Below are 22,173 nucleotides of genomic sequence, written 5' to 3' on the forward strand. Positions count from 1 at the left end.
GACCTCATCACTTCCCACCTCCATAGCTAGTAAGGGGTAGTAATCAGAGGGCTCTTCCACGCTAGGCAGCCTTCTAGTAATATCTCTGACCCAGGGAGACAGCAGACGTCCATGTGGGAAGGATCTGGCTGACATACAGGGCCCTCTGTTCCCCCTAGAAGGGAATCACCAATTACTGTTACCCTTCTCTTTTTTGAGGGTACAAGTCCTGATGTGAGGTGGGGACTGATTTGCTTTAGTCACCCCCCAAGATGAGACGGGATGGCGTCTCTTCTGGCTTCAAATTTGCCTCACCCTCAACTTCCAGGGCTCCATACTTCTTGTGCAAGGGCAGCTGGGAAGATGAGAGGGCCCATGAGGGGTTTCCCTTGCCTCTCCTAACAAGAACCTGTATCCATTCCCCCCTGCTTGGGTCACCTCCCTCTGGTAGGGGTGTCTGCAGAGCCTGGTACCACAAATTTACCTCCCTTTCACATTCCCTTATAGTCCTTAGTCTTATCACCTCTTCCTTCTGTTCAGCCACCAGGTTAAGCAGATCATTGACCTGCTCACACCTAAGACAGGTGTCATCTCCACCACCCTCTGGTTCAAGTGCCAGGCTCTGCAGCCAGCTGTCTGGACATCTGCATGTTTGTGTGCCGCCTCTGTTTGGGTACTCACAATTTTTCTAACAGCCTTTGGCTGAGTTGTAATCATGGGTGGATCTCTTTGAGCAACCTACCTTTTCTTTTTAGCCTAACTGCTGTCTGTTTTATTCACCCTGCCACCTGGCTCCACATGCTGCTCACACCTCACTCCCTCCAAGGCCTAGCTGTGCTCCACATCACAGTCGCACTGGTTGCTGTTTCTTGGTGTTTGAAGCTCAGGCAGTTTCCGTGGCACCCTTGCCTCGCCTCACTCTCCCACGCAGGCCTGTGAAGGAGCCTAGCCTGCTGTCCCCTGCAACGGGGAGTCTGGATCAAAATCCAAATCTTCTGTGAGAAATGTGGTGGCAGCACGTTGTTGTGGGTGCAGGGAGTGCAGTGCTGCTACATTCTCTGCCAGCTGTAGTCATCCTGAATTAGATGCAATTTGAACTAAATTCCTTACTTTTAGATATCTAACTTAGGCAGCAGAAGTCCTGTTTCAAATGCAGTGGGAAATAATACAAACACTCTGAACTACCTCCAACAAAGGAAGCTTAACACACCTTTTTTAATCAGATTACTCATTACAGAGTAATGGGCCAGCCCAGATTGGGATGGAAGCAAATCACAGAATCACCAAGGTTGGAAGAGATCTCAAAGATCATCAAGTCCAACCTGCCACCACAGACCTCATGACTAGACCATGGCACCAAGTGCCACATCCAATCCCCTCTTGAACACCTCCAGGGATGGAGACTCCACCACCTCCCTGGGCAGCACATCCCAATGGCCAATCTTTCTGGGAAGAACTTTCTCCTCACCTCCAGCCTAAACTTCCTCTGGCAACCCTTGAGACTGTGTCCCCTTGTTCTGGTGCTGCTTGCCTGGGAGAAGTGACCAACTCCCACCTGGCTACAACCTCCCTTCAGGGAGTTGTAGAGAGCAATAAAGTCACCCCTGAGCCTCCTCTTCTCCAGGCTAAACAACCCCAGCTCCCTCAGTCTCTCCTCACAGGGCTGTGTTCCAGACCCCTCCACAGCCTCATTGCTCTTCTCTGGACACGTTCAAGTGTCTCAATGTCCTTCTTAAACTGAGGGGCCCAGAACTGGACACAGGACTCAAGGTGTGGCCTAACCAGTGCTGAGCACAGGGCAGAATGGCTTCCCTGCTCCTGCTGGCCACACTATTCTTGATTCAGGCCAGGATGCCATTGGCCTTCTTGGTCACCTGGGTACACTGCTGGCTCACGTTCAGCTGGCTGTCAAACACTACCCCCATGTCCCATTCTGTTTGGCAGCTCTCCAGCCAGTCTGACCCCAGGCTGTAGCTCTGCATGGGGTTGCTGTGGCCAAAGTGCAGCACCCAGCACTTAGATTTGTTGAATGCCATCATGTTGGACTCTGCCCATCTGTCCAGTCAGTCTAGGTCCCTCTGCAGAGCCCTTCTACCCTCTAACAGATCAACTCCTACTCCCAACTTGGTGTCATCTGCAAATTTGCTGATGACTGACTCAGTCCCCTCATCCAGATAATCAATGAAGATATTAATAAGCCTGCATTTACAAGCAAACTACAATCTAGGAACATGAAATGAAATGAATGTGTACAAAATAAACAAGATTTACATATATTTACAATTTATAAACTACACAAGGACCCCCCTGGGCAAAACCAGGAGGCTACCAATGGCTTCCCTCTCTCTGCCCCCTTCCCCCTGAACAAGGGAAAAGAGAAAGGAGAAGAGCAGAGAGTAGCTTGGTGGTTACTTAGCCACAAGAAGAACACAGGCAAGGTCAGCAGCAGCCAAGCCAAAGCCAGCAGCCGATATCAGCTGGAATAGAGAGAGAATAGATCATACAACTAACTGTGTTAGTTATCAGACCAATGGCATTAGTTAGACCTCATCGTTATTCTCCCTTTACATCCAAGGGTAATTTGTTTATATTCTACCACTTTCTACTCAAGAGCTGTGGAAAATTTCTTAGGCATCGGCCTAAACCTGCCACAGTTACTCACACACAAGTGGAAAAGCTGGTTCTATAGCCATCGGTGTCAGAGTGCAAACCTCACTCTGTGGAACAGGCACTGCCCGTGACCGTGCCATGGAAGAATGCTGAAGCCATGCGATGGGGAAAAAGAGGGAGCAGTGATACAACACAGGGCACTCAATGAACTCCTGCACTTCATACGGTGTTCAGCAGAAAAAAAATGTTACAGAAACACAATGTGAGCCGTGACTACAGAGCAAAATGCTCCCTGAGTACAGACTACTTGTTTCAAAGTGTTGAGTAGAATGCTCCCTGGAAGTACAGTTGAGTTGAAGTTTCAGGCTGAAGATGGTCTAAAACCCCAGGTCCCCCCATTCCATGTGTAAGCTCTTCCTGCAGGACTACTGCATAAAAGCTCTGCTTGTTTTGCAAGGATTATTACAATTCATTATGAACCCCATTGGAGGGGAGGGATGAAAAAGGAGAGGACAAAACAGGCTCTGAGAACATCCAGCATCTGTCTTTGTGAACATAGTGAGAGATGACTAACGGTGAGGAGGTAAAAGGATCTTCTGAGCATGTCTGGCAGCTGTCCTTGAATCAAGGCAGAATCCAAAGAAAACATGCAATTCATTACAGGTAGTCAGTGCTGCTGATCAGTGCTGATCTGTGTCAGCTCCTGAAAACAGTTGTAGTAAGGGAAAAAAGGCACAAGCTGAGATTCTGGAACAAGATTTTCACAGTATCACCAAGGCTGGAAGAGATCTCAAAGATCATCGAGTCCAACCTGTCACCATAGACCTCATGACTAGACTGTGGCACCAAGTGCCACATCCAATCCTTTCTTGAACACCTCCAGGGGTGGTGACTCCACCACCTCCCTGAGCAGCACATTGCAACGGCTAACAACTCTCTCTGGGAAGAACTTTCTCCTCACCTCCAGCCTAAACTTCCCCTGGTGCAGCTTGAGACTGTGTCCTCTTGTTCTGGTACTGGTTGCCAGAGAGAAAAGACCAACCCCCACGTGGCTACAACCTCCCTTCAGGTAGTTGTAGAGAGCAATGAGGTCTCCCCTGAGCATCCTCCTCTCCAGGCTAAACAGCTCCCAGCTCCCTCAGCCTCTCCTCACAGGGCTGTGCTCCAGACCCCTCCCCAGCCTTGTTGCCCTTCTCTGGACACATTCAAGTGTCTCAGTGTCCTTAAACTGAGGAGCCTAGAACTGAACACAGGACTCAAGGTGTGGCCTAACCAATGCAGAGTACAGGGGCAGAATGGCTTTCCTGCTCCTGCTGGCCACACTATTCCTAATGCAGGCCAGGATGCCCTTGGCCTTCTTGGCCACCTGGGCACACTGCTGGCTTATTTTACTAAAATAAGGAAGTGCTTTGTGGAGTCTCCTTTTCTGGAGACTTTCAAAACCTGCTTGGATGTGTTCCTGTGTGGCCTGATCTAGGTGATCCTACTTGTGCAAGGGGGTTGGACTTGGTGATCCCCAGAGGTCCCTCCCAACCACTAATATTTTGTGATTCTGACTGTAAATCTCTGTGGGAAGAGGCTTGGTGTGCAGTTCTTTGGTGTCAGAAGCCTGCCCGGTGCAGGCAATCACATTCATTCTTGAGCCTGCTCAGTGTTATTGGATGCATCTGCTGTCTCTGCACAGCAGGAGTATCTTTTTCATTTCTTGCTTGGTCTTGTGAGGTGCCCACATTGCTCCTTTAGGTCTTTGTGACATCTCTCAGGCGTGTGCCCTTTGGATTATTTTTTGCTTGTGATCTAGCTGGTTCAGAGGAATAACACAGCACTAGAAGTCTTTAGGAAAGTTACTCGAGTTGTGTGTGACGGCAGGCATGGGCAGAACACGTCACGCCCTCTGAGTCGAATTGTTGTCGTGGGATACACCGCATCAACGCCAACCACACCACCTGTACAAAGGGAAGCAGAAGGAGGTGATTGTGCAACCAGAGGTCACAGGACATGCAGCGTCCTGCCAACAACCACTGAGCTCAGCGGGACCGAAACCACCCCACGCTGTGAGCCATTGCCGTGACCAGCACCCTGCCAGGCCAGCACTTCAGAAGCAGCATGGTAGCACCAGTGACAGAAGGTCAGGGGCAGCCCACTGCGTAGGGAAACTCTGTGCGTTTTCTACATGGAGCACACAGATCTGGGCAGGGACCAGACCCACCTCCTAGAGAGGAGGGTACAGCAGGGCTCTGCTGCAGCAAGTATAACACCACCCCAGCTTGGAGCGGTCCTGTGGCACTCGGCTGCCTGGCTGGTGGCGCTGGGGCAGATGAGACATGAAGATACTGAGCCCGGGGTGCTCACATACTGGGCCCGGGGCGCCGACATGCCAACCCTGGGGCACCCACCTGCTGTGCAGGGGGGGCCCATGTGCCATGCTTGGGACGCTCACCTGCCAGGCCTGGAGTGCTCACCTGCCATGCTTGGGACACTCACCTGCCGTGCTTGGGGCGCTCACCTGCCGTGCTTGCGGCGCTCACCTGCCGCGCTTGGGGCGCTCACCTGCCGCGCTTGGGGCGCTCACTTCCCGTGCTTGGGGCGCTCACCTGCCGCGCTTGGGGCGCTCACTTCCCGTGCTTGGGGTGCTCACCTCCCGTGCTTGGGGCGCTCACCTGCCGTGCTTGCGGCGCTCACCTCCCGTGCTTGGGGCGCTCACCTGCCGTGCTTGGGGCGCTCACCTGCCGTGGCTGGAGCGCTCACCTGCCGTGCTTGCGGCGCTCACCTGCCGTGCTCGGGGCTCTCACCTCCCGTGCTTGGGGCTCTCACCTCCCGTGCTTGCGGCGCTGCCCTGCCGTGCTCGGGGCTCTCACCTGCCGTGCTCGGGGCTCTCACCTGCCGTGCTCGGGGCTCTCACCTGCCGTGCTCGGGGCTCTCACCTGCCGTGCTCGGGGCTCTCACCCGCCTTGCCCGGGCACAGCCGGCCGGGCGGGGCGCTCCCGGCGCGGCCCCGCGCTCCCAGCATGCCGCGCGGGGGCTGGCTGCCGGCCTGGGAGGAGGCGGCGGCGGTACCCGGCCGGGCGGGAGGGAGGAGGAGCTGCTGCCCCTCGCCGCCGCCTGCTCGCTCCGCCGCCGCGCTGCCGGGAGGGGTGGCCGCGCCGCCCCCCCCTGCCCCGCGATGCCTCTTTTCGCTACCAACCCCTTCGACCAGGATGTGGGTGAGTGGCTCCCGCAGCGGCCCGGCCGGGCCTGGCCCTGCGCCCCGGTCTTCCCCTGGGGTAACCCCGCGGCCGGCCCTCTCTCGGACCCCGTTCCCCCCGCTCGCAGCCCCCGGCTGCTGGGGCCGGCTGGCCTGGCGTGCGGGCCGGCGATGGCGGCGGCCGTGGTGCGGCGGGGAGCGGCCGGGCCGGGGGCGCCTCCCGGGGCTGGCGGCGGCTGCGGCCTGCTCGGTGACAGCGCGGAGCGGCGGCGGCTGCGGTAGGCCCTGGCTGGCACAGGGGGGCTGCGAGGGGCGGTCCGGCCTGCGGCGCGGCAGAGCCTGTGCGCCCTGGAAGGATGGAAATAGAAAGCACCGTCTGCGGTTGCTTCATCAGACAATTGTTAAAGCGTTCTGCGTTCGGGGCTTTAAAGCGACTGCCTGGGGGAGCTTACTTTCTCCCCTCCAAGGGAAACGTGATGGCCTGAGACCAGGTTTCACCCCCACCACCTTGTAAGAACAAAGTAGATGGAGAGGGAGCGTCAGTCTTTGCTCGTCAGAAATTGTGCCTAATGCTGGTGTGTGCAAAGTAAAGGTAAATAAGATACAGGCGCTTCCCAGTCAGCTTCGTGATTGTGTAATGCGATTTGTCACCTACCGGCTGATGATGTGCGTGAGTGAGAAACGCGCTGGGGAGTGGCACGATACAGAAGGGGATTGTTTCTCGTGTTTGCATAAGCCCCCCTGCCCCCCATCTCTGCCTGGTTTTCCTCCTGCGGCCGGGTGCTGGGTTTGTTGCTTGGAACAAATCTCTTCGGTAGCCTTATGCTGGCGGTGGCTTTCTGCTACAAATACAGTGTTTGTTTCTTGACATTTATCCAGCTTGAGCAGTCAGGGCTGCAATTTACTCCTTCCAAGTATTCCAAACCCCACTCGGACTGTTTGAGCCTGGGGAAGGGCTACTGCCTAAAGCGAGGACTGTGATGCAGGTTGTGCCTCTGTGCCGTCAGAAATTCTGAGTCTGTTCCCTCTTACCGAAGCACAGCTCGCTTTTCTCCCCTTTTGAGCAGGTAGCTGTATTTTTACTGCTGAAGACTGCCATCAAGAAAACCATGCACTGAAGAGCAAAGCTGACAATGACTTGTGTTGAAAACCGGTAAATGATTTTCCCTAGTTGTCTTCTAGTGTAAATTGGTAGTTGAAAATGAGGAGGAGTTTGCACTACTTAGCAATTTTCCACGGAGCACTGAAGGATGGGAGCATTGGCTGCTTTATCGTGGAAGGATTTGAGCTAGTAAGGTTCAAAAGCAGCAGGGGAGGCTCTAACAAACCTTCGTTGTCTGACTTCCTAAGGCTACTTTTCTCTAGCGGTGAAGGTCTGGTGGCTTGAGTGGGTTTCTCTTGAGCCAAATCTGATGGCTGTTCTCATCAGTGCTGTAAGTTTCAGAATGCACCCAACTCTTACTTGGGTGCCAACACCTTGCTGTGCTTACCTAGCACCATCACCAGGGAAACAGCCACTCAATCCTGAATTGCTCTTGGGAAAGCTGGTAGCCTGCCTTGGGCTAATTTTCACCAGAAACAGCCTCTCCTTGTCAGCCCTTTTGTGCTGTCCTGAGGGGAGACTGAAGGAGCAGCAGGCTGCCTGCTTTCCTAATCCATCTCTTAACTGGATTGTGCCAGGAAGGTGGGAGTGAAGTCTCCTGGAAAGTGTCCCTGGGCCCTTCTTCCCTGAGGCCCCTTGGGAGTGTGCTGTTGTCTGGAGGAACTCTCGGCAGGCTTCATAAGGTAACGCCAGCTTGAAGGAGCTCTCCTCTGGAAACTTCCAAAAGTTGTGAAGCAGTAGGGTTAGTTTTCAGCTTTCTCAGAGTGAAAGTTGAGTGCTCTGCTTTTGTTCTGGCCCAGAAAGCAAGTTTTCTTTGGAAAACCGTGTTCCTGAAGCAGGAAGACAGTCAGAAGCTGTCCCTAAGAATGTGTAGTTGATGGCATTGCTGAGACAGCTGGGAGCCTTCCTCTGCTGGACAGCTATGCAGGTAGTTGGGAATTATTTTAGGATGATGAATTGCAGAGAAGACATCTGGGCTGGAATTGTGTTCAGGTGTTTGGAGAAGGAGAGGTGTCTCTGACTTCAGAAGGAGATACCTCCCAGTTTGCCTGCCAGTAGTCCTGGACCGTGCCTCTGCTGGGCAGCCTTGGCATCCATTTGGCAGCCACTTTGCAGAGGGATTTGAGGTTTGCATCTCTGCTGTAGGTGTGGCTGGCAAAAGAATATTCTTTGTCATCACTGTTAAACTAAGAGATGCTCTAAGCTGCCCAGCTAGGCCTCTGAGGAGGTAAGCCATTGTCATCCTCAGAGAGTCCAAATCTCCGGATGGAGCCCAGGTACGTTTTGCTTCCAGAAGCCTCTTTTGCCCCCAGCCAGGGATTTTTCAATGGGAAGGTGGCACAGGTGAGGCAAGGTGGTGTGGATTTTCATGATGAAGTTCCCAAACCTTTGACAGTATGTGGGAGGAAGGAACAGAATGCTGGAATTTAACAAAAGAAAATCTTTAAGGACTGGGCTGCTGAGGTTAATAATTAAGAGACTTTAGTCTCTGGAGAGCAATGTAGAGGAGAGGGACTTGTGGGTTCTGGTGGACAGAAGGATGCCCACGAGCTAGCAATGTACCCTTGTGGCCAAGAAGGCCAAGGCCATCCTGGGGTAGATTAGAAGGACTCTGATTAGTACATCAGAGAGGTTCTACTCTACTCTGGTGAGGCCACATCTGGAATGTTGTGTCCAGTTCTGGGACACTCAGTTCAAGAAGGCCCTCGGGGAACTGCTTGAGAGAGTCCAGCACAGAGGCACAGAGCTGCTGCAGGCAGTGGAACATCTCCCTGTGAGGACAGCTGAGGGAGCTGAGGCTTGGAGCTTGAAGCAGAGGAGCCTGAGGGCTGCCCTCATTGCTGGGGATAAAGATGTGCAGGGCTGGAGCCAGGCTCTGCTCAGGGATGGCCAAGGACAGCACAAGGGGCACTGGGGGCAAGCAGGAGCAGAGGAGGTGCCAGGGGAACAGAAGGTAAAACTTTGTCCCTGTGAGGGTGCTGAGGCCTGGAGCAGGCTGCCCAGAGAGGTTGTGGAGTCTCCTGCTCTGGAGCCTTTCCAACCCCACCTGGCTGTGTTCCTGTGTGCCCTGCCCTGGGTGATGCTGCTCTGGCAAGGGGGTTGGACTGGCTGATCTCTGGAGGTGCCTTCCAACCCCTGACATTCTGTGTTTCTGTTTAAGGCCTTAGTTTGACAGGAGGTCTGTTTCTGCCATGGTACACAGCAGTGATCACCTTCATTGTGAAACTTCTCCCAGAAAACTGTTCTGAGAAGTGCAGGATTAACCAGAAGTTTGATGCAGCAAAATACAGCTGTGTTCCAGGGCATTAGCTGTGCTGGAGATGATTTGAACCTGTCAGGAAGATGAGCGGTCGCCTGCAGATCCAGGTGAAGTCCAGTGCACACTACCCACGTGGAGGCAGTTCCTACAAAGTGCACCACCGTGCAATGCCAGCTCCTTGGCAGTAGTGGCTTGGAAAGATGGCCAGGGACATGAGTGGATGAACTGGCTAGCCAGCTCTGACAATATGAGAGAAGTTTCTCTTCTTCTCTGTGGGCTGTGGAGGAGCTGTCCCAGGAGTCCCAGCCATTCAAAGAGGACGTGTCCCGCTCCCCCTGTGTGGTCCTGTATAGTCCTGTGTCTCAGCTGTTAGGAGCAGACACTCCCCTGCCAAGAGAGAGACTCTGGGAGGAAGGTGACTTCTGTGTCATTTTAAAAAGGGGCTCTGGCTCCAGCCAAGGGACAGTTGGGCTTACTGGGCCCTGTGGATCTGATGGCCTGGCACATTAGACCCAGAAGAGAATAGGGCTCTGGTAGATACTGGTGCACTGTGCACCCTTGTGCCATTAAGTTACAGAGGGCTCCAACCCATCTCTGTTTCTGCAGTGGCTGGGGGCTCCCCACAGCCCAGTACACTGGAAGCTGGAGCAAGTTGTAACTGGAGCTGAGTAGCAGAAACTCCCCAGTGTGACTGGCCCAGAGGCCTGGTTGCATAAGTGGCTGTGTGGGGCTGGGGCAGCTGAGCCTGGTGTGGTGATGTGAGGCACCACAGGCTTACTGTTTGCAGCAATAAGAAATGAAGCAGGTGGTTTGGCACTGTGGTAGAACTGTCAACCTGATGCCACTTGCAATGATTGTTCCTGTGTTTTATGAACTCCAGCAGTTATTGATCATTTAATGCTTGTGGCTGCTTAGATGTTGCTTAGTATCTGTGAGTACCATGGGATCCCACATTTGAGCAGTGTATGGTTTGATCACAGCATGGCAGGGGCTGGAAGGGACCTCTAGAAATCTTTGAGTCCACCCCTGCTGCCAGAGCAGGGCCATATAATCTATCACAGGTGGCACAGGAACACATCTAGACAGGACTGGAAAGGCTCCAGAGCAGGAGACTCCACAACCTCTCTGGGCAGCCTGCTCCAGGGCTCTATGACCCTTACAGTGCAGAAGTTCCTCCTCATGTTGAGGTGCAGCACCTGGCACTTGGACTTGTTGAATGCCATCCTCTTGGACTCTGTCCATCTGTCCAGCCTGGCAAGATCCCTCTGCAGAGCCCTTCTGCCCTCTAACAGATCCTGCCCCCAGCTTGGTGTCATCAGCAAATCTACTGCTCATGGACTCAATGCCCTCATCCAGATCATCCATAAAGATATTGAACAGGCTGGGGCCCAGCACTGATCCCTGGGGCACACCACTGGTGCCTGGCTGCCAGCTGGCTGTGGCACCATTCACCACCACTCTCTGGGCTCAGCCTCCAGCCAGTTCCTAACCCAGCTCAGAGAGCTGCTGTCCAAGCCAGGGGCTGACAGCTTGGCCAGCAGTTTGCTGTGGGGGATGGTGTCAAAGGCCTTGCTGGAGTCCAGGCAGACCACATCCACAGCCTGCCCCACATCCACCAGGCAGTCACCTGGGCATGGAAGGAGCTCAGGTTGGTCAGGCAGGACCTGCCCTTCCTAACTCCATGCTGGCTGGGCCTGATCCCTTGGCCATGCTGTAAGTGCTGTGTGACTGCACTCAGGATGACTGTTCCATGATCTTGCCTGGCACTGAGGTCAGGCTGACAGGCCTATAGCTCCCTGGCTCCTCCAGCCTGCCCTGCTTGTGGATGGGCACCACGCTGGCAGCTTCCAGTCCTCTGGGACCTCTCCAGTGAGCCAGGGCTGGAGGAAAATGATGGAGAGTGGCTTGGCCAGCTCCTCTGCCAGCTCTCTCAGCACCCTAGGATGGATCCCATCCGGTCCCATGGACTTGTGAGTGTCCAAGTGGCTCAGCAGGTTCCAGACTAATTCCTCATGGATTTCTGGGGCACTCCACTGCTCCCTGACCCCATCACCCAGCTCAGGAGCCACTCCTCCTGAACTCCTTCTGCCCTGCTGTTGAACATTGAGGCAAAGAAGGTGTTCAGGACCTCAGCCTTTGCCTCACCTTTAGCTGCAGTGTTCCCCTCCAGGACCAATGAGGAGTGCAGGTTCTTCCTGCCCTATTTTAGCATTAATAGATTTATGAAAGTGCTTTTGATTGTCCTTCACAGCAGAGTTCAGCTCCAGCTCCAGCTGGGCTTTGCCTCTCTAGTGCTCCTCCTCCATGCCCTAACACCATCCTTAAACACACCTTGAGTTGCCTCCCCCCTTTCCAAAGGTGATGTTGCCTCTTTTTCTCCCCTTATTCCTTCAGGAGCTGCTTGCTCATCCAGGCCCAGAGCCTTCCCCTCAGCTCACCTCTCTGCCCCTGGGCACAGCCAGTTCCTGTGCCTTCCAGAGCTGCTCTTTGAAGTAGGTCCAACTGTCCTGGACCCTTTGGTTCTTGAGGGCTGCTGCCCAGGGGACTTTCTGAATAAGTTGTTTGACCTAGCTGAAGTTTGCCCTCTGGCAGTCCAAAGTGAGGGTCCTGCTACTGCTCCTCCTTATCTCCTTGGATATTGAGAACTCCACTATCTCATGGTGGCTGCACTCTAGACAGCCTCCTACCATCACCTCTCCCACCAGCCCTTCTCTGTAGGAGAGCAGCAGGTCAAGCAGAGCCTGACCCCTGGTTGGCTCACTCAACAGCTGCAGCAGGAAGCTGTCCTCCAATTTCATCACTGTGAGGGTCCCAGAGGCCTGGAGCAGGCTGCCCAGAGAGGTTGTGGAGTCTCCTTCTCTGGAGCCTTTCAATACCCATCTGGATGTGTTCCTGTGTGACCTGTGCTGGATTCTCTGCTCCTGCTCTGGCAGGGGTTGGACTGGATCTTTGAAGGTCCCTTCCAACCCCCAATGTCCTGTGATCCCTTCAGCTATTGGAAGGCAGCTCTGAGGTCCCCCTGTCTCTTCTCCAGGCTGAATCCCCCCAACTTCCTCAGCCTCTCCTTGTAGCAGAGCTGCTCCAGCCCTTGGATCATCTTCACGGCCTCCTCTGGCCTCACTCCAGCAGCTCTGTGTCCTTATGCTGGGGACACCAGAGCTGGAGGCAGCACAGGAGGTGGGGTCTCTACAGAGCAGAGCCAAGGGGCAGAATCCCTTCTCTTACCCTGCTGCCCACACTGCTCTGGCTGCAGCTCAGCACACAGCTGCCTGCTGGGCTGCATGAGGGCACTGCACTGCTGGCTCCTGGGGAGCTGCTCACCAACCAACACCCCCAAGGTTAGTTTGGGGAGGAGTAACACCAGGCACCAGTAGAGGTTAGGGGTTGACCTCTCCTACGCAGAGAAGGACTTCTGAGTCCTGGTTGATGCATGCTACAGTGGTGTGCCCTGGTGGCCAAAAAGGCCAATGGTACTCCTGAGTGCACTAAGAAAAGAGTGTCCAGTATGTCAAGGGAGGTTCTTCTCCCCCTCTACTCAGCTCTGATTAGGCCACATCTGGAATATTGTGTCCAGTTTTGGACTCCCAAGTTCAAGAAGGACTTGCAACTACTGGAGAGAGTTTGACAGAGGCTACAGGGATGATGAAGGGACAGCAGAATCTCTGCTCTGAAGAGAGACTGAGAGCCCTGGGGCTGTTTAGTCTGGAGGAGAGAAGGCTGAGAGGGATCTGATCAATGTCTCCAAATACCTGAAGGGTGGCTGTCAGGAGGATACAGCCAGGCCCCTCAGCTATACCCTGTGATAGGACATGGGGCAATGGATGTAAACTCAGTCACCAGAAATTCCATCTCAGCATGAGGAAAAACTTCTTTACTGTGAGAGTGCTGGAACTGTGGAGCAGGATTCCTGGAGAGGTTGTGGAGTCTTGCTGGGTGCTGTGCAAAGGGCTTTAAAAAAGGGCTGCACTGCCTTAGTGTCTTGGCTTTGTGGTAGGAATTGCATAACCTGTTGGGAATGATCTAGAAAAGCATTCTTAATGTGCAGAATCACTGCTGCTGGCCAAAGCAGAGAGTTGTAAGCATTCTTCTCCCCTGAAGTGATTGCTCTCACCACCCTGGGTGTCTGTGTTTGCAGAATGAATGCTAAGAAGATCATTTTGAATGACTCCTAGAGAAGTAGAAGTGTAAGGCAGAGAGCAGTGGCTTGGGTGGGCCAGGTCTGTGTGTGAAAGCTGGAGCTGAATTCACCCCTGTGCCTCTCTGTCATGTAGTCCATGTTTGGCAGACTCACAAATTGGATCAGGCTGTAAGGGACCCCCAAAAGTCATCTTGTCCACCCCCCTGCAGGCAGCAGGGACACCTCCCACTGGAGCAGGCTGCCCAGGAACACAGCAAGTCTGGTCTTGAATGTTTCCAGGGATGGGGCCTCAACCCCAGCCCTGAGCAACCTGTTCCAGTATTTCACCACTCCTGTTGTAAAGAACTTCCTCTGATGTCTAACCTAAACCTGCCCTGGGCCTATCCCCACAGCCCTTCTGAACAGTCCCTCCCCAGCCTGCCTGTAGGTCTCCTCCAGGTACAGAAATGCAGCTCTGAGGTCTCCTTGGAGCCTTCTCTTCTCCAGGCTGAATAACCCCAGCTCCCTCAGCCTGTCCTCATATGGGAGGTTCCCCAGCCCTCTGATCATCTTGGTGGCCTTCTCTGGATCCTCTCCAGCAGTTCCAGGTCTCTCTTGTGCTGGGGCTCCCACAACTGGATGCAGCACTGCAGGTGAGGTCTCCCCAGAGCAGAGCAGAGGGGCAGGATCCTCTCTCTCCAGCTCTGGCCACACTGCTTTGGATGCAGCCCAGGCTGCCCTTGGCCTCCTGTGCTGCCAGTGCCCACTGCTGGCTTCTGTCCAGCTTCTTCCCCCCAGCACCTCCAAGGCCCTCTCTGCAGGGCTGCTCCCAGTCTCATCATCCCCCAGCCTGGATTGATATCAAGAGTTGCCCTGACCTGGGTGCAGGACCTTGCACTCTGTTTTATTGGACCTCTGGAGGTTCTCAACCATCAGCAGAGCATCAGTAAGCTTTCAGAACTTTTGGTGAAGGAGGCAGCTGTCTTTAGAGGCTGTTTCAGTAGAGTCTGAAATGTGACCTGACCCTAATATTGCATTCACAGTGTTGGGCAAGGTTTTGAAGGACAGAGCCTGAAGTAAAGATCAGTGATGCTGTGGCAGAGATCTCTCTGATCAGAGATAGATGAAGAGCATTTGTAGTTGAAGTTCTCTTCTGTCTACTGTGCCAACCTACCCTAAGACTTCACACACCAATGTCTGGCTCTCCCTCCCTAGCAGAGTCCCTGGTGATCCTGAGGGGCAGGCTGGCAGTGGCACCCCTGCTGTACCTGAAGGCTGGCATGGTGCCAGCTGTTAGGGCCAGCAAATGCTGAGTGTACATCAAGGGGGGTTGGGCTATGAACATATGCCTCCTGCTAGAACAGGGGATTTGAAGTGATAAGAATGTAAGTAGTTTAACTTCAGGAGCTCTAAGTCTTAATTTTGTCTGCAAAACCACAAAAGCAATACAGGAATTCTGTGAAAGCCTTTTTGTGGCTCCTCTTCCTAGAGTGGTGAAAAGTTACAGTCACCTGGTAATGCTGACAGAGCTCCCAGCCTCACAGAGCACAGCTGCTTGGAAGGGACCTCCAGGCTCAGCCAGTCCAACCCCCACCCAGCACTGCAGGCTCAGCACCAAACCATGGCCCTAAGCACCAGCTCCACACACTGCTTCAACACCCCCAGGGATGGGGACTCCAGCACTGCCCTGGGCACAACATTCCAAGGCCTCAGAACCCTTCCAGGCAAGAAAGATTTCCTAGCATCCAGCCTGAACCTCCCCTGAGGCAGCTTGCAACCATTGCCTCTGCTCCTGGCCCTTGACACCCAGGAGCAGAGGCTGTCCCCTCCTCACTGCAACCTCCCTGCAGGGAGCTGCAGAGAGCAAGGAGGTCTCCCTCAGCCTCCTCTTCTCCAGCCTCAACACCCCCAGCTCCCTCAGCCCCTCCTCTAGCCCAGGGGCTCCAGGCCCTTCTCCAGCCTGGCTGCCCTGCTCTGCACAGGCTCCAGCCCCTCAGTGTCCTTCCTGCAGGGAGGGCCCAGAGCTGAACACAGCACTCCAGGGGTGGCCTCCCCAGTGCTGAGCACAGGGGGATGATCCCCTCCCTGGCCCTGCTGCCCACCCTGCTTCTGATCCAGGCCAGGATGCCTTTGGCTTTCTTGGCCCCCTGGGCACTGCTGCCTCATGTTCAGTGACTGCCACCCAACACCTCCAGGTCCCTCTCCCAGCTGCAGCTTTCCAGCCACCCATCCCCAGGTCTGGAGCTCCCCATGGGGTTGCTGTGACCCAGGGGCAGGACCTGGCCCTTGGCCTTGTTGAACTTCACACTATTATCCTTCATACAATTAGATGGTGGCCTTTGGTGGGCAGTCAGGGTCACACAGTCTATTGCTGCCATCCAGAGCATGCCCTTAGCTTTTGAGACCAGAAGCAGCCAAAACTCTGGAGGCAGATTTTTTTTATTCTCATGTCTTGCAATTAATTTCATTATCCAGGGGAATTAGTGGATGCTTGTTACTGCAAGAGAAAGAAATGATGCAGTGGGACAGCCTTCCAGGTTGCCATTCAGTTGGTAACTTTCTAGTGCTTGTTGGGGAGGGAAGTGCCCTGACTGAGCAGGGGGAGGGCACTGCAAGCACCTGACAGCTTTAGTACAGGGCCAGGCTGGCCTTCCAAGAAAGAAGGTAGCCAGGGGGCAAACCTCCTGACTGTACCCAGGAGGAAATCTGTAAGATCACACAAGGTTAGGGGTTGGAAGGGTCCTCCAAAGATCATCCAGTCCAGCTCCCCTGCAGAGCAGGAGCACCTAGAGCAGATCACATAGAATAGAATAGAATAGAATAGAATAGAATAGAATAGACCAGACCAGACCAGACCAGACCAGAAGAGACCTTCAAGATCATCAAGTCCAACCTATCGTCCAACACCACCTAAACAACTAACCCATGGCACCAAGCACCCCATCAAGTCTCCTCTTGAACACCTCCAATGATGGTGACTCCACCACCTCCCTGGGCAGCACATCCCAATGGGCAATTACTCTCTCTGTGTAGAACTTCTTCCTAACATCCAGCCTAAACATCCCCTGACACAGCTTGGGACTGTGTCCTCTTGTTCTGGTACTGGTTGCCTGGGAGAAGAGACCAACCTCTGCCTGTCTACAACCTCCCTTCAGGTAGTTGTAGAGAGCAGTAAGGTCTCCCCTGAGTCTCCTCTTCTCCAGGCTAAGCAACCCCAGCTCCCTCAGCCTCTCCTCACAGGGCTGTGCTCCAGACCCCTCCCCAGCTTTGTTGCCCTTCTCTGGACACCTTCCAGCAAGTCAACATCTTTCCTAACCTGAGGAGCCCAGAACTGGACACAGGACTCAAGGTGTGGCCTAACCAGTGCAGTGTACAGGGGCAGAATGACCTCCCTGCTCCTGCTGGCCACACTCTTCCTGATGCAGGCCAGGATGCCATTGGCCCTCCTGGCTGCCTGGGCACACTGCAGGCTCATGTTCAGCCTACCATCAACCAGCACCCCCAGGTCCCTCTCTGCCTGGCTGCTCTCAGCCACTCTGACCCCAGCCTGTAGCACTGCCTGGGGTTGCTGTGGCCAATGTGCAGCACCTGGCACTTGGATGTGTTCAATCTCCTGCCCTTGGACTCTGCCCATCTGCCCAGCCTGTCCAGGTCCCTCTGCAAAGCCTCTCTACCCTCCAGCAGATCAACTCCTGCCCCCAGCTTGGTGTCATCTGCAAATTTACTGCTGATGGACTCAATGCTCTCATCCAGATCATCAACAAAGATGTTAAAGAACACATCCAGGTGGGGTTGGAAAGGCTCCAGAGCAGGAGACTCCACAACCTCTCTGGGCAGCCTGCTCCAGGCCTCAGCACCCTCACAGGGACAAAGTTTTCCCTCCTGTTCCCCTGTCACCTCCTCTGCTCCAGCTTGCTCCCAGTGCCCCTTGTGCTGTCCTTGGCCATCCCTGAGCAGAACCTGGCTCTTCATGGGCATTAAAGTCAAGGTTGTAATCAGTGTGGTTAATGTGTTGGGGGTTTCATCAGTCACCGTCGTGCTTGCAGCTTGAGCCGAACTGTTTAAATTAGCACAAACCTGATGTTATCTCAAAACATTAACTCAAAATTGTCTCAAAACATCAAAATCTGATGTTATCTCAGAACATTAAGCCTGCCTTGGGTTACCCTTTGGTTTGTGAAGGACAGCATCCACTCCCATGCTCTTTCTCTCTGCTGGCATTGTGAGGAAAGAAGCATCAGGTGTTGCCAGAATTGCAGACAAGTGTGCTGTAGCATAATGGCGAAGGCCAAATTTCGGTCGCAGTGCCAGCTTGAGGGTGTGCTGCCTGAGGGAGGACCCTGCGGCTTTGTGAGGCTGCAGGCCAGCCCTGAGCCCGGCGGCAGCTGAAGGCTGCGGAGAGCAGCATGCTGGCACGCCTGGGGCGGAGCGGCTCCGGCTCCGGCTCCGGCAGCGCTGCCGAGCTGCGCTAGCGCAGTCCCGCCGGGGAAGTGCCTCCAGGCGTCTGGGTTTTGTGTCGGTGACCTGTGCTGGCCAGCTGGGTTCAGCTGGGGGTGCAGTGCAGGTGGCTTAGCTCCTGGGATTCAAAAAAGCAAGCTCTGGTGCTCAGGTTTGAGGCTGCCTTTGGCAGCAATAGAGCTCCTGTGCTCATGGACCATGGTACAGAAGGCAGTCCTGGTCTGTGGTGGCTCTGTGCAAGTACAGGGCTCTTACCCCCATGGCACAAACGTTCTTTCTATGGATGGCTGAGAGCTGGCAATGTTAAAACACTAAGTAACCAGCAGCAGGAGTGTAATGCATGCTTCTGCCTTGGGTTTTGCCTTGCCTTTGCCCCCCAGCCTCATTGGCTTATATTTGTAAGGTGTCCCCAGCTAAGGACCCTGAGTGATGCAGCTGCTCTGACGGACACCAGCAGGGTGCTGCCCCCTGGTGCTTTGCCATTTGTACTGAGCATGCTGAGCAGATCCTGCTGTTGTGGTCTCTCCATTTCTGCTCTGGAGTTGAGCTCTTTCTTTTGCCAGCAGGATTGAAAAGTCTGGGGTTTCTCTGCTTGTTAGTGCTAAGCATTGTTTGGAACAAGAGTGGACTACAGGAAGAATGAAGTGGTTGGTTGATCAGCTGGTTTCCCTCAGTGCCAGGTGTTGGTGTGGAGTCTCCCCAGGGTTTCTTCATGCTTCTGTTGCTTATGACAGGTGTTTGTAATCAGATCAGTGTTCTGTTTCTCCACCAGTTTGCTCCATGGGCTAATTGGAGAGAACACAGAGAGTGGTCATTGGTGTCCTGCTCTGCTGTTCTCCTTGCAGCAGGCAGTCCCCCTGCTGGGTCATCGTTCCAGGTGTGTGGCAGCATGCAGTTTTTCCTCAGGAGTCTTCTGAGAGTGCAAAACTGTAGAGCTTTGCTTCTCTGCAGTTTTGCCCTGGATTAAGAAGCCAATTCACCTGCCTCAGCTTTAGGACAGAGAAGCTTGTTCCCATGATGACAAGCTCTCAGCCTTGCAACCTTTGCAGATGAGATGTTTTGCTTTCCCTTGTCTGCAGCCTTGCAAGTGCTAATTGGATAAGGCTTCCTTCCTGGCAGGTGTTGAGGAATGGCTTGAATTGCAGGGACATGGTAGGTAAGACTTTTAAGGCAATCTTTGCTTCCTTTCTTGCAGCTAAGTAATCTGAGGCATTCCCTGAGGGATGCTATTTATTGCTGAGGCATTGTTTCCAGGTTGTAGATGAAAAGGTGAATATCACATGGAGCAGGGATAGGAAACAAAGTCTGTGTACTATCCTGTGGCCATTTTCCTTCTGTTTGGTGAATGATGGAAACTGCTCATGCATTCTCTTGAGCTCCCCAGCCCTGACCTGATCACCTCCTGTTCAGCTGCAGCCTAGAGCTCTCTTTCCTTTAACACTTTTATTTATTGTTATTCTCTGTGCACCTAATTTTTTTCTGTGGGAGAAATAAGGAGGGAGTCTCCTGTTTGTTTCTGAAGTGGAATCTCTTTTTTTCTCCACCTGCCCTCTCTTCAACAAGACTCTTCTTGTCCTATCCAAAAGATTTGGAAGAGCGAGCCCCAATGGTTTCTGTGAGATGAGCTTTGATTTACAGATTCCATTTCGCAGATAGCCCTGGGTTGGAAGGGACCTCAAAGGTCATCTTGTCCAATTCCCCTGCAGGCAGCAGGGACACCTCCAACTACAGCAGGCTGCCCAGTGCCTGCTCTAGTCTGATCTTGAATGTCTTCAGGGTTGGAGCCACAACCACATTCCTGGACAATCTGATCCAGTATTTCACCACTCCTGTTGTAAAGAACTTCCTCCTGATAGAATAGAATAGAATAGAATAGAATAGAATAGAATAGAATAGAATAGAATAGAATAGAATAGAATAGAATAGAATAGAATAGACCAGGTTGGAAGAGACCTTCAAGATCATCAAGTCCAACCTATCACCCAACACCACCTAATCAACTAACCCATGGCACCAAGCACCCCAGCAAGTCTCCTCCTGAACACCTCCAGGGATGGTGACTCCACCACCTCCCCGGGCAGCACATTCCAATGGGCAATCACTCTCTCTGTAGAACTTCCTCCTGACCTCCAGCCTGAACTTCCCCTGGTGCAGCCTGAGACTGTGTCCTCTTGTTCTGGTGCTGGCTGCCTGGGAGAAGAGACCAACCTCTGCCTGTTTACAACCCCCCTTCAGGTAGTTGTAGAGAGCAATAAGGTCACCCCTGAGTCTCCTCTTCTCCAGGCTAAGCAACCCCAGCTCCCTCAGCCTCTCCTCACAGGGCTGTGTTCCAAGCCCCTCACCAACTTCGTTGCTCTTCTCTGGACACCTTCCAGCAAGTCAACCTCCTTCCTAAACTGAGGGGCCCAGAACTGGACACAGTACTCGAGGTGTGGCCTAACCAGTGCAGTGTACAGGGGCAGAATGACCTCCCTGCTCCTGCTGGCCACACTGCTCCTGATGCAGGCCAGGATGCCATTGGCCCTCTTGGCTGCCTGGGCACACTGCAGGCTCATGTTCATCCTACCATCAACCAGCACCCCCAGGTCCCTCTCTGCCTGGCTGCTCTCAGCCACTCTGACCCCAGCCTGTAGCACTGCCTGGGGTTGCTGTGGCCAATGTGCAGAACCTGGCACTTGGATGTGTTCAATCTCCTGCCCTTGGCCTCTGCCCATCTGTCCAGCCTGTCCAGGTCTCTCTGCAGAGCCTCTCTACCCTCCAGCAGATCAACTCCTGTCCCCAGCTTGGTGTCATCAGCAAATTTACTGCTGATGGACTCAATGCCCTCATCCAGATCATCAATGAAGATGTTAAAGAGCACAGGGCCCAGCACTGCTCCCTGGGGCACACCACTGGTGCCTGGCTGCCAGCTGGCTGTGGCACCATTCACCACCACTCTCTGGGCTCAGCCTCCAGCCAGTTCCTAACCCAGCTCAGAGTGCTGCTGTCCAAGCCAGGGGCTGACAGCTTGGCCAGGAGTTTGCTGTGGGGGATGGTGTCAAAGGCCTTGCTGAAGTCCAGGCAGACCACATCCACAGCCTGCCCCACATCCACCAGGCAGTCACCTGCTCATAGAAGGAGATCAGGTTGGTCAGGCAGGACCTGCCCTTCCTAACTCCATGCTGGCTGGGCCTGAGCCCTTGGCCATCCTCTAAGTGCTGTGTTAATGCACTCAAGATGACTGTTCCATGATCTTGCCTGGCACTGAGGTCAGGCTGACAGGCCTATGATTCCCTGGCTAACCTAAACCTGCCAACCTAAACCTGCCCTGCTCCAGTTTCAAACCATTGCCCTTTGACCTATTCCCCACAAGCCCTTCTAAACAGACCCTCCCAGCCTTCCTGTAGCTCCCCTTCAGATTTTGAAATGCAGCTCTGACTTAAACCATTACACACAGCCCTGCAGAGCAGAGCAGAGGGGCAGGATCCTCTCTCTCCAGCTCTGCCCACACTGCTTTGGATGCAGCCTAGGCTGCCCTTGGCCTTCTGTGCTGCCACTGCCCATTGCTGGCTCCTGTCCAGCTTCTTCCCCACCAGCACCCCCAAGGCCTTCTCTGCAGGGCTGCTCTCAATCTCATCACCCCCAGCCTGCACTGATAAGGAGGATTGTCCCAGCCCAGGTGCAGGACTTTGCACTTCGCCTTCTCCTCAGCCCACCTCCCCAGCTTGTCCAGGTCTCTCTGGATGGTACCCATCCTGTCCTTCTACCTTATCAGCTGCACCACTTAACTTGGTATCATCTGCAGACTTGCTGAGGGTCCCTTAATCTCACTGTATCAAGGTACTGAACAGCACTGGTCCCAGTACGGACCCCTGAGGGACACCACATCTCCATCTGGACATTGAGTTGTTGCCCCTTTGCATACCATCAGCCAACACATTCCTTCTTCAGTCCTTTTATCTGAAAAGAGACAGTGAAGTGTATCAGCCAGTGCAGAGGTGGGAATGAGGAGAGTGTACCTTAGCCATGAGTAAGGAATTGTTGCGTCCTCCCTGCTGGGCTGTAACACACTGACAGGAAATGCAGGCTGCAGCAGCGCAGTGTCTGTGGCCTGCTCAGTGCAGATGCACAGTCAGCTGATACTTTGGGTTTTCATATCCTGCTGAACTTCACAGTTCCCAGGGGAGAAAAAACATACAAACCTGTAGGTAGCTCTACTGCTGTTGTCATTTTCTGGGTGTGTCTTTAGTACCCCCAGATAGATCCTTTTGTTCTGGGTTTAAATTCCTGGCCACAAGCGAGCACTCCACAAGGAGCAGGAGGGAGGTGTGCTGTTGCTCTCAGACGTGGGGCTGTGAACCCTGGGGTGTGCTCATGCAGCCAGTAGTACACAGAGAGCTCACCCTGCAGCCTCTGTGGCAGTTATGTTACATCCTGTTACCTTTTTGCTTTGGAGTGTGGATTTTGATTTATGCATACTCTCT

At 53.8% G+C, this 22,173-nt stretch overlaps 1 protein-coding gene across 3 annotated transcripts in view; it reads left to right on the top strand.

The window, feature by feature from the left end:
• Positions 1–5,623: 5,623 nt before the first annotated feature.
• STAM (signal transducing adaptor molecule) overlaps positions 5,624–22,173 on the top strand; it is a 56,378-nt gene continuing 39,828 nt past the window's right edge. For all 3 annotated transcript variants that reach the window (XM_068146403.1, XM_068146406.1, XM_068146405.1), the window contains exon 1: positions 5,624–5,792. In XM_068146403.1, the coding sequence (XP_068002504.1) occupies positions 5,753–5,792 (40 nt within the window). In that variant the 5' untranslated portion in view covers positions 5,624–5,752. The remainder of the gene's footprint in view (positions 5,793–22,173) is intronic.

The sequence above is a fragment of the Melanerpes formicivorus genome, unplaced genomic scaffold (assembly GCF_026170545.1).
Source record: "Melanerpes formicivorus ecotype bairdi unplaced genomic scaffold, bMelFor1.0.p_v2 SCAF_13, whole genome shotgun sequence".
Taxonomy (NCBI): domain Eukaryota; kingdom Metazoa; phylum Chordata; class Aves; order Piciformes; family Picidae; genus Melanerpes; species Melanerpes formicivorus.